Here is a 12,096-nt window from a genome sequence, read left to right on the forward strand (position 1 = left end):
CGATAGGACAAGGGGTAATGGTTTTAAACTGAAAGGGGGGAAATTTAGATTAGATATTAGGAAGAAATTCTTTACTGTGAGGGTGATGAGACACTGGCACAGGTTGCCCAGAGAAGTTGTGGATGACCTGTCCTTGGAAGTGTTCAAGGCCAGGTTGGATGGGACTTTGAGCAGCCTGGTCTAGTGGGAGGTGTCCCTGCCCATGGCAGGGGGGTTGGAACTAGATGATCTTTAAGGTCCCTTCCAAGGCAAACCATTCTATGATTCTGTGATTCCCTATTTGTGCCGCTAAAAGGGCACTGTCTTTCACGTTTCATTGTTTGTGACAAATGTAATTAAGGAAGAATAAGACTCGAGGGGAATTACAATAAAATGGATGAAATTGCATCAAACTGTCATGCCGTCTACTGCATTTTAAGAAAGTTCTAACATTATGTTGTTGTTGGAGCTATCATTTTCTGCTACTTGTACTACTCATAGCTCCTGTCTGCCTAGGCTGCATCTCATGGCCCTGTTTTAAGGTCATGATATTATACTTGTTCATCTGGCCATCCCAGCTTACGTCCAACTCGTTTCTAAGGGGCTGGTCATATTCAGACCCTTCTGTCTTGTCTTCGCTCACACACTCACTCACAGTATCACAGAATGGTTGAGGTTTGAAGGTACCTCTGGAGGTCATCTGGTTCAACCCCCTGGCTCAGGCAGGGCCATCAGTCTGCCCATGTTCAGTCAGCTTTTGAGTATCTCCAAGGATGGAGACACCATAACCTTCCGGGTCAGCCTGTGCCATTGCTAAATCACTCTCATAATGAAAAAATGTTTTCTGATGTTTATATGGAACCTCCTCTGTGTCGGTTTGTGCCTCTTGCCCTGTCACTGGGCACCACTGAGAACAGTCTGGCTCCATCTTCTTTGCACACTCCCTTCAGGTATTTATATATACTGATAAGATCCCTCTGAGCTTTCTCTTCTCTAGGCTGAACAGTCCCAGCTCTCTCGGCCTTTGCTCATATGAGAGGTGCTTTAGTCCCTTAATCATCTTTGTGGCTCAAGTACCCAGAAGATATCAGTGCTGAAATGGTGCTATTTTCAGATTTTAGGACTATTTGAGGTTTTGAAGTGTACCCAGGTGCTTGAAGGACACCCAAATACATATGGCCATTCTCTTCTGGAATGCACAATAGCAGCGATCTGGGCATATAATCCCATGTGGGGCCTGTGAACATGCAGTTCAGCCTTGTGTTTATGGGTAGGTGGAAACATTACCTTAGAAGTTTCTGAGGAGCCGCTGTGCTGTCAGAGGATTATCTTTTTTCTTCCCAACTCTTATTAAATACTCCTGGTAATAGCACTGTCTCTTCTGCTCAGCTAAGCGTTCTCTTACTTCTCTCCTGATCCATTCAGTTCCTAACTCATAGGCTCACCATTCACTCCTGTCCAGGCTTCTCACAACTCAGTACCTTCACTCCTTTCTAATCAACCAATTCCTGTCAAATCTGCTTTCCTTGTCAGTTTTGTTTAGACCACTTTTACTGTGCACAGAGACTCCCCTAGCAGGATATACAGAACTTAAAAAATAAAAGGTAGTTGGTTATTGGGTAATGCATACAGTAGACAGCTAAGACTAATGAGTGACTGAGCAAATTGTTAATGTATTTATTGCCCCCAGTAATGCTGGCCAGTTGTCAGTCATGTGTGAAAACGTTGGCCTCTGTTGCTCCTTTGGAACTGTGGCTCAGTTTTGCAGAGTTGTTATCTTGCAAGTTGATGGGTCTTTTGCCTAAGGTTTATAACTTTTCATGTCAGTATTTTTTTCTTCTTGGATTCTTTGACTGCTAATTACTACTATCTCAGCAACTTTTGTGTTTTTACTTGTCTTGTGTGATGTTAGCTAACATACTTTCTTGCACCTTACCAAAAATTTTCTCAGCTAGGGTCATACTGTGGTTGCACTACACCAAACTAGGCCTTGGATCACAGAGAGCTGAACCACAGGACGGAGGATTCCACATAGTCTTCCTCTGGTTGGCTGATTCTCTCACTCTCCCCCGCCACTTCCCTCCAAATTTTCCTTTCCAAGTAACGAGTTCTATTTTATTTTCTTATTGCCTTCCCTTCATTAATTTACTTTCATTTTCTCCAGACTTAAATAGTTTTCACCAGAAGTTCTTCTGAACTGCAGCAGATTCTGTGCCTTAGAAGTTTTAAGTTCCCCAAAGGTCACTGAGTTGACTTGCTACTTCTCCTTTTATCCTAGGAAGTATGTGAGGTTAACAGACCACATTTATCTTGGGATATAAACCTATTTGCAAATCTGGTTTACAGTGCTGAGTTAAAATAAGTTAATAGCTCTTTTGCCTGTGCTCGGATGGCACAAGACACTGCAAAAATAATAGTGAATCTGGTCTGTTTGCTTACCTTGTAAGTAAATGCCAATAAATAATGGGTAGTAGAATACTGTGTGCTGTTTTCTTCCTCTCCTTGTAAATACTTCAGATGTTCTCTATGTCTAAAAAACAAAAGGAGTCGGTCCGTAAATAGTGGAACAAGGAGAGTCTGTCTTCCTTCAAATTTGCATCTCAACACTTTCCTAGATTCTTTGAAGCTTAGTAGTAGGTGAGCTTTTACTGCCAGCCACACCTTGCCACCAGTGAGGGCTTTAACTTGTTCCCTTTCCTGATTTCTGTTTTAATGGAAAAGTAGTCAGCTAACTTTGAATATCTTCCTCTATGTAAAAATTTTATTGAAGTTGGTTAGAAAGTTCAAAAGTTACCAGGTGGCCAGTCAAGCAGTGATGATGTTAATTTTCTTGTCCTGGGAAACCGCATCTCCCTGATGCTTTAGTCAATGTTTGTTAAAATGAATCCCATGGGACCCAGGTGGATAGCTCTACACTCACACATCTTAATTGCGGAAAAAATTTTCATTGTTTCATGCTTTCTTGTCTTATTAAGACATTGCATGTACCAGCTTCCTGGTTTTGTGCAAATGTGTTCCAGAATCTGACAGTTAAAATGGTCTGAATTAATACTTCAGTGTACACATTCCAAATACATAAAAAACATCGGATGTTAACTTGAACTTTCACAGCCTGAAACATAACATGTCAAATTTAAGATATTCCAGACCAATAATTGGCAGGACAAACAGATGGTAGTTAAATACTATGCAAATAAAATGGAGACAGTTTTTATTATTCATTTACATTGCTTCTCAGAAATACAGAAAACTTTCTTTCTATTTGAAGTCATAAGAGAAATAAAAGGGCAAGGATTTTAGTTTTATGACAGCGTGTATGCACTGTATTTCCAATGTCCTTATTAAGGCACAATGAATCTCCAGAGTTAGTATCTTAAATTCCTACTAAAACTTCCCAAATTACTATTAATTTATTAACGTTTGTAGTAGTCACCTTCAAAAATACATCTAAAGATATGTATGCACATAAGCAGGATTTATTGTCTCTTTACTTCTCCCTACCACGGATTACTGGGCTCAAATCAGTGCTTTGAAACTTCTAGTACTGAAAATAGTACTCATCTGGAGAGGTGTTTCTGTCCATTGCAGATGGGCAAATAAAAAAAAAAAACACCTTAAAAATCGGTCATTCTGATTAATATTTAATTTTTGTTTCCTGTGGTTCTATTTGTTGTGATGTGCTCAGCTATGGTGCATTATCTCACCAACAACCAGAGTAAAGGTCTAATTTGCTGTTCTGAGCACAAGAATTTCATATTTTTTCCTTTCACTGTTTTGTGATGTAGCAGGTAGCTAGAACCCGAGCTGAAATTAGTGTGATTTTTATTTATGGTGTTTGCTAAGCATGTACTCAAGATACATGATTTGCACAAAAACTTTAACAAATCCCAGAGAAAACCAGAGAGCACTATTAAAGATGGGTGCTCCTAGAAAACTGAGAATTTTCAGCATGTTGGAAGTATTCAGTGTTCTGAGAATCAGTCCAGTACTATCTCAGGTGCTGGTAGTATGGGGACTCTGTAGTAGTTGGTAGGTTTGTTTCTGTAGCCTTTGCTCAATATTTGTCTCAAATGCAGTTTCTAGTAAGAGCAGTAAAACTTGTTTTTTCTCTGAATCTTGAGAAATGAGGTGTCCTGACTCCAGCTGGGATAGAGTTAATTTTCGTCCTAGTAGCTGCTGTGTTTTGGATTAAGTATGAGAATAATGTTGATAACACATATTGGTTTAGTTGTTGCTAAGTAGGGCTTATATTAAGTCAAGGACTTTTTCAGCTTCCCATAGAAGCAGAAAGGGAGCATGGACAGGACAAGCTGGCCAAAGGAATATTCTATACTGTAGGTCTCATGCTCAGTATATGAATGGGGGTTGGCCAGGGGATGGGAATCTGCAATCGCTGCTTGTGACAGGCTGGGCTATTCATCATCAGGTGGTGAGAGCAATTGCATTGCATCACTTTTTTTTTTTTTTTATATTCTTTTACCATTATTATTATAATTTATTTTCTCTTCTGTTACTCTTCTATTAAACTACCTTTATTTCAACCCACGAATGTTTGTTGGTTTTGTTTTGGTTTTTTTTCCTCCTCCTTTTTCTCCCTCTTCTCCCTACCTTGCTGGGGCAGAGGGAGTGAACAGCTGCACGGTCCTAGTTTTGTCTGGGCTTTAACCATGACATGAAGTCACATGTAGACCCAGTCTGGCAAACTCTGGTGCACTTGAATAGTTCTCATTCAATTGTAATTGAGGGAGCACATAAAAAGTCTGTATCTGTGTAACTACAGGAAATCCCTTATGTTTATATGTATTTCTATGAATATACATTAATTACTGATTGTATGTATTTTCTACAAACCCTGTTGCCTAATTTTTGATTTAAGTACTCCAAAGCTTATAAAAAAGCACATACTTGGTTCAGGTGGCAAAACTCTTTGCATGACTTTAGCTTTGACTTTACTACCAGATACTCTGAAGTAGACATGCCAGTAGCATTCCTGCGTGAGATATGTCCAGACTTCTTGCCGTTGAGTGAAGCTGTACAGGGCTAAGGCTACTGTGAATTTTATTTCATCAAGCAATATTCTCCTTACTTTCAGTCAGAATTTGTAGAACAAAATGAAATTAAAATTTCATGTTCTTTCACTCTCTATGTAGAAAAGCTCTGTGATAAAACGACTGCCTGGAGAAATGTACCCTATTCTTATACAAAGACTTAGGTAATTTAGATAGAGGTAGAAAGAATATTGCATAATAAACAAAGGATTTAACTCTGGAGCAATATAAAATTTTCTAAATGCCATATTTTTCTTTACTGTTGCATCTGAAATCCAGGACATGCTTAAGGTAGTTGTCAACAAAGGGCTGGCTTCATGAATATGTAGTCTTTTAAATAGCTACATTTACTAATGATGTTTCCTAATTTTAGCACAGCTGAAAGTAATAATTTTTGTGACTTTTGATCCATCTTTGGTTTCCAAGCTGATACAGAGGGTCAAACATTTATTTTAGCAGTCTGTGCTTATGTGACAAGAATTTTCTAGTGCTGTTCTGTGTAGAATGAGTTCTCTCAAGGTTGTGCCATCACTAGCAAAGCTCCCCAGGTGCTAATAGACTTTTAAATGCTTTTAGAAATGAGTGTAATGGCATTTTTTTTTTTCTCAGAGTAAGTCTAGGCGACAGACTGCTGAAAGTAAACTTGGGTGTTTGTCATTGTTCTTGTTAAATTTCATTTGCAAAACTTCATGTTGGAGACCAGTGTATTGTTGTCTACTGGCACAGTTACTAGCTCCATTGCAGAGATTTTGCATATTTTATGTCCAAGTCAGATGGTCCAGTGTATGAAATTTTCATTCCATTAACTTATATTTATAATGAAAAGAGCAATATTTGATTCCTTTCTGTGACCAAGAATTATTTAATAGCAAGGACAGCAAAGTACCTTGTAATATTAAAAGCAGTGACTAGAAAAGTTTAACATAGCGCCCCTGGCCCCATTGTGTACAGTTAAGAGTAATGGTGTGATTGCCAAAGGAATTATTTTAGAATTAAATGATTCAGAAGAACAGAAAGGGAAAATAATTCAAAATGCAGAACATTTTGCATAATCTGTAGTTAATTGACCTTCACTTCAAAGCATTCGGGCAACAAAGAGATGCCAAATTTATTGGCAATACTTGTGACTTGCCAAATAACTGATCAAGTTTTAACTATTTTTCTTCCCTAGGTGTTGTGATATATAGCCTAAGAGAATTTATGTCTTCATTTTACAGGTCAAGCCTTAAAGGTATCAGCAGAGGCATTTACCAGTGATCCCTGCTATTTGCCTAAGAGGCAGGCTGTTGTCCAAGCAGCACGATCTCTGCTTACAGCTGTTACAAGGCTTCTAATTCTGGCAGACATGGTTGATGTGGCATACTTACTGGAACATTTAACTGTGGTGAGTAGAATTTGACTTCACTCAGATTCCTTTTAGTCAAAAAGTGTCTGCCGATGATTCTTTCTGCATTGAACATTCTTTTTGTACTTGGGAATTGCAGATCCCATGCACGTAACACCTTGCAATTGGTATAAGTGTAGATTCTAGATGAGATTTGTAGAATGTACCAAAAAAAAAAAGGTCTTCTAACTCAACATATTTGATCTGGGGAAAGCAGATGGTTATCCATACAAATATATTTTAACTTCTTTTTATTTCTTATTTCCTATTTTCTAACTTGAACTGTTGTACTTTTATGGCTTTTTGTGCGTGAAACCTTCTTGATGTTTCTGTCAGTAGTAGGGAATAATTTATTTGTAGAGAATCTTCAAGGTGGAATTTTATGTGGATATTTACAGAGGTAAAGACCTGAGTAGGTAAGGGTCTATCTCTGTGTTCAAGTCAGTTAGCGAGAGAGATCAGCTAAAATGAGAGAAAAGATCTGTGAGAGGGGCCTTCGGCAACTCCTCAGCTCCAGCTATGTATTTGTACGCTGCAGACAGAAAACTAGAAAATCCTAATGTTGACAAAGCTTCAAAAATTGTGCAGTAGAAAATATTCTCTAAAAGCCACTTAATGTTTTTCCACTCAAGGGAATAATGTATTTCGGAAGTGTGTATCATAATAGTGCTATGTTTTGGGTCATCTTTTTTCCCCACCTGTCTCTCTTTATACAGAAGGCATCATTCTTCTATTCCTGTGTAAAACTAATCAGTGGTTGTGCCACTATTGCTGAATTAGGCAAAATGTCCACGCTTCTGTTGTTCAACTTCAAAATACTTTTCTGTCTACATAAACTCGATTTCCTTTAATGTCAGCCATAGCGTCCCATGTGAGCAGGCTTCCTTCCTTTTTTGAAGTGTGATTTTAATTAAAATTGGGTAGTTTTCTTTCATAGAGTTTCAGTATTTCTAAGCAACCATATAATTCACTTCATGATCTCCTTTTGAAAACGAAAACTAACAATAACTGAAAATCATAAAAGAATGCAAAGTATCATTCAGGAAAAACTGCAAAGAGTGAAATTAAGTTTTATTCTTCCGTACTTTAATTTAGTTCTCTTAATAAGAGTGAGAACTGAATTCTTCAATTAATTCTTAGAATAAATTAATGTGGCGTAACACTCCCCAAAATGCCTGTGTAAAAAGATTCACACTAGTCCTTAAAGGAAGGTGGTACGTCTTCTGTATTTATTTAGTCTCTGCCATGACTGTTGAACTTGCCAACAGAGGTATTAGCTGTAATGATGTCTTTTTATGTTGACATCTAATTAGGAAATAGAAGATAGAGTAATTTCAACATATGCCACTGAACATCCTCCAATTTATTACAATTTTTGGTCATGCCTAACTGAGTCAGATTTAAATGCAATTGAATATTTTAATGAGTCTCAACTTGACTCTTTTCAAAATCCTTAACTTTAATTATTATACTTTAAAACTCCCTTAGGAATTCAGATTTTCTTCATTATGGACTTGCTCCAACAAAATGACATTGTATTCACACAGTGGATGCTGCGTAAAAAGTAGACCTTGTCTTTGCTGTATCGTCTTTAATATTCTCAATGTTTGCATGGTCATATGATTTGAAAATCAACTGTCTTTAAACTTCATTAGCAGTTTTTCTTTGAACTTGTTCTAAAATTTTAATACTTCTACCATATTATCCTCCTCTTCACAAAGACATGGATGTTACAGCTGTTCTTAATCATTTAAGAGATGAGAAATTTCATTGCTCTTTATTTCCATAACTCTGAGCTCTATAATTGTTATAGAATAAAATGAAGAAATTTAAAGGACTGAGCCAAAATCAATTTTAAAAAATTAAAAAAAGAGAAGTAAGAGTAGGATAAATGACATGAAAATTCTAACCAAGGAAGAAGTTTTTTTGTTTGTATGTATAAAATGAAAGAAAGTGGTCCAGCATCATCAAAGAACTCTGTAGAGTATTAATCAGATCTTATTCAATATGCAAGTATTTCATGGGGAGTCATCTGTTTAGGTACCTACTATTTTTCAAGCCCATTTATCAAAGAGTACTGAAAGTTTTTAGTCTTGCTCATTTAGTAAAGCTGGTTAATGCCAACACTGACGTTCAAAACATTTGAAACCACACTTAATTCTACTGACAGAAAGCAGCCTGGATCATTAAACTTTAATTTCCTCTATAATCTGTGAATAAAAATAGAAAAAAAAAAAGGAAACAACGACAATGTGACTAGCTGTCATATAAAACTTTGTCTAGAGTTACCTGTCACATCTGCCATTCTAAGTATGTCTAGGAAAAAAGATGAACCTCAGCTACCTCCTTCCAGTTTATATAGTTTATAAATTGTTTACTGTTCATTTTAAACTTCAGACTGTTTTTGACTTCTACATAATAAAATCTTTATATAAAACAGGGAATAATGCTGAGAATAACGAATATTTCTGTCACAAAAGATACTGAAATGCAACTTTTAAACTAGAAATAACAGGTCAGTCTATTTGGAAGAATTTGATAAGCTTGGCAGGAATTTCATTCCAAATGTCCAAAAACGTACCTTTGTGAACATGAGGTTAGCTTTTTGAAATTTCACTAATAAAACAGAGATAATTTTGATTGTTTTATGGATTTTATAGGATCTTCATCCAGCAAAGCGTGTACCAAATAATGCATTTTAGAAGCCAGTACAACTTCTCAGTGACTGGTCATGTTCTGACATAGTACACTTCTAGCCATTTGTGGAATTTACAACCTTATAAGAGTGTGATGGCGCGGTGCAAACAGCAAGCTCATTTTAGAGTTGACTGAGAAAATAAAGTACCTCACACTGATAAAAAAGATTTTGCTTCTTTAAACAAGTGAATTTTTTTAAAGCAGGGAAGAGTTTAAATAAATAGCTGTCCATATCTGAGTTTCCATACTTATTTTAGAGTTTGAAATCTCTAATCATAAAATTGAGTTGTGAAAAATGTAGTCAATAAAGGGCATTGCACTGTTTGATTCAGAGCTGTATTACCAGCCTCATTCATTCTGGTTAGTAATGCTCGATATTATTTAAGTGAATTAACAGACTAATGGAATTGCTTGAATTTATTGATCAGAGGAGAACAGCAAGAAGGTAACAAGTTCTGAGAGTTTCATTCAAAGCGCATTGGCAGTCTGTCTTTCTCTAATCTATTTCAGATCATGCTGAGCCAACATGTTTTATCTGCCTTTTTTCCCTTCTTGTCATGCTTGTAGATTTACTGTTTAAGTCTTCATATTTTTCATGAATGCCATAGACAGCGTGATCTTTATAAAATGCTTGCTTAGAGTTATTTAAAACTCTTGCCGGGAAAAAAAATGAGAACGGCTACAGATAAGAAGCAACTTGTGAACCTGGGCCCTGTGGGCATAGTGCTGTCTGTTCCTCCCTTCCCTGCAGAGTATTCATCAGCATTAAAAATGTCTTTGAGCAGGAGAAAAACAGTATGGTTACATAAAGGAAGAGAGATAAGTCATGTCAGGCTTACCTACGTTTCAGATTTAGGTATTTGGTTCAACTCGCATAACTCTGCTTAAACTAGAATTTGACTTGCTCCCTGCACTACCATCTGACAGTATTGGTAGTGTGGTATCATGCAGTAAAACATTAAAAAATGGAAAAAGGGCAAAAAAAGAATGTAGGCTACCATGAGGGTACAGGGCCAGGAGTCTTAATGGCTCTCTTCTAACAAACTGTTGCTAAGGAACGGACTCCCCAGTCACTGCAGTTCTGTTTATGTAATACCTGGTTTTGGTCTTAGCATGGGAATCACTGGAGAAAAAAAAAAAAAAAAAGGAAAAAAAGGAAAAATAAGAGTATTATCCTTTTCTTGCCAGTCAGAAACATGGCTTTGAAGGGACCCTAATTGGGCAGCTTCAGGCACCACTGTTGCAGAATTTCTTTGAAGTGAGCAAGCCTGAAGGCTCCTGAACCTGTTTTACCAAAGCACAAGAAAACCAAATGGAATATAGTGTCTCTGTGTCCCAGAGGGAAACACATCTGCTGGGTTAAAAACACACTTAAATTAAAAGGTTTGAAAACAAATACAGTCCTTGCTTCTTTGCAGTGTAGAGCCTTCCCTTCAGTCTTAGTTCTAGTTCAATATCTCTCAGGAGATTTGAGCCTGCAATAGACTCTTCAGTGTCATCTTTGTGTATATTGAAAACTTTTCTTTAATGTCACATCTAAGACTCTAGGTGTGGATCAGTTTCCTCACGAATTTCTACTTCTTGGTAGAATTTTTTTTTTCTGCTACTGCAGGCACCCTGTCTGCTGTCTTTCACTGTGTCCTGTCCTACCTAGTATCGTAGAAGGTTCTCCATGAGCAAAGCATGCTTGGTGGATATGAGGATCATTTCCATTTCTTCCAGAACGTCTGCAGGATTTAGAGTACAGTGGGAGCAGACCCTCACCCTTAGTGGTGGCAAGGCAGATAAATACACAGCCTTCCACTCTACTTTTTTAGTAGAGTCACGGGTAACAATAACAAAGGAAAATCATGCCTATCTATCACACTTTAGCAAAAAAAAAAGAGAGAGAGAAAGCAATAGGTTGCCTTCTTAGAATTCCTGCCTGGGGAGGAGTGAGTTTTGACATCTCTTGAAAACCGTGCATGTAGAGGTGGGTAGACAAACCTGGGAAGGGAAGATATAATTTTTTTTTATTATGAATTAAGAAAAAGAGTTAAGGAAAAGATTCCTATAGCTGGGAATAGCTTAAAGCTGCCTCAGATTCACTGGTATCTGTATCCCTGAGATGATGAGACAGAATATAAGCAGCAACCTGTCAAGTTACACAGACCAGGAGAAAATAGTGATGAAAGCAAATTTATCTGGACTCACTTGGTTCTAAGCTTTATACAATGTGTTTGCACAACCCAGGTATAAGGGGAGGGAGAGTGAAAGAAGTAGGGCTTATTTTGAATGGATAAGGCTTTCTTTAAGTAAGATGGAATTTTTCTGATTTGGTTTAACATGCATAGTATGAAAGATATTTATATACGAATTTTTCAGAACAATAAATAATTGTAAAGTTCTGAGATGATTTCCAAATGAAGTTGTAAGCATAAAGCTTGGGGAGATCTATGATACAAAGGTGGTTTGTAGCATAGGTTAACATGGAATGCATGAAGTTGCCAGAAGTACAACTGAGTTTGAGAAGTCTGTATTATGTCTGGTGACGAGTTTGAAAATTGTTTTGGGAAAGTTGGAAGGTGGGATATTAGAAAAGCAGGCACCTATTTTAAATTATTATTTAGACTTTGTAAATACCTGCATGCTCCAATTAGTGACTAGGACTCCATTGCAGTAGATTCTCTTTGAACCTATCAGGAAAAAAAGAGCATTGCTAAATTGTTTCCTTCCGAGTAGTTATTACTGTGTTTTGTTTCTACAGCAACTTACTTAGTGAAGTGCAGTGCTTATAAGAGAATAATATGGAAGTGATGCCCTGAAATTTCCTTCTATGAGCACTAATCTTGGAAGGCAAATTCTATGTTGGTAAAATAACCTTGGAAAATCAGTTTCTCTTGACAGATTATTTATTGGTAATATAGTAATGAATTCAGTGTAATGCAGAGTGGCTTGTCTGATCAACAATTATTTGTATCTCAAGCGTGGACAGATCATCCTGATCTA

The 12,096-nt window shown here is 37.1% G+C and overlaps 1 protein-coding gene across 3 annotated transcripts in view; it reads left to right on the forward strand.

Annotated features, from left to right (window-relative positions):
• Window positions 1–12,096, forward strand: part of CTNNA3 (catenin alpha 3) — a 533,166-nt gene that overhangs the window by 25,830 nt on the left and 495,240 nt on the right. For all 3 annotated transcript variants that reach the window (XM_054204553.1, XM_054204552.1, XM_054204554.1), the window contains exon 4: window positions 6,245–6,411. In XM_054204553.1, the coding sequence (XP_054060528.1) occupies window positions 6,245–6,411 (167 nt within the window). The remainder of the gene's footprint in view (window positions 1–6,244; window positions 6,412–12,096) is intronic.

The sequence above is a fragment of the Rissa tridactyla genome, chromosome 6 (assembly GCF_028500815.1).
Source record: "Rissa tridactyla isolate bRisTri1 chromosome 6, bRisTri1.patW.cur.20221130, whole genome shotgun sequence".
NCBI lineage: Eukaryota > Metazoa > Chordata > Aves > Charadriiformes > Laridae > Rissa > Rissa tridactyla.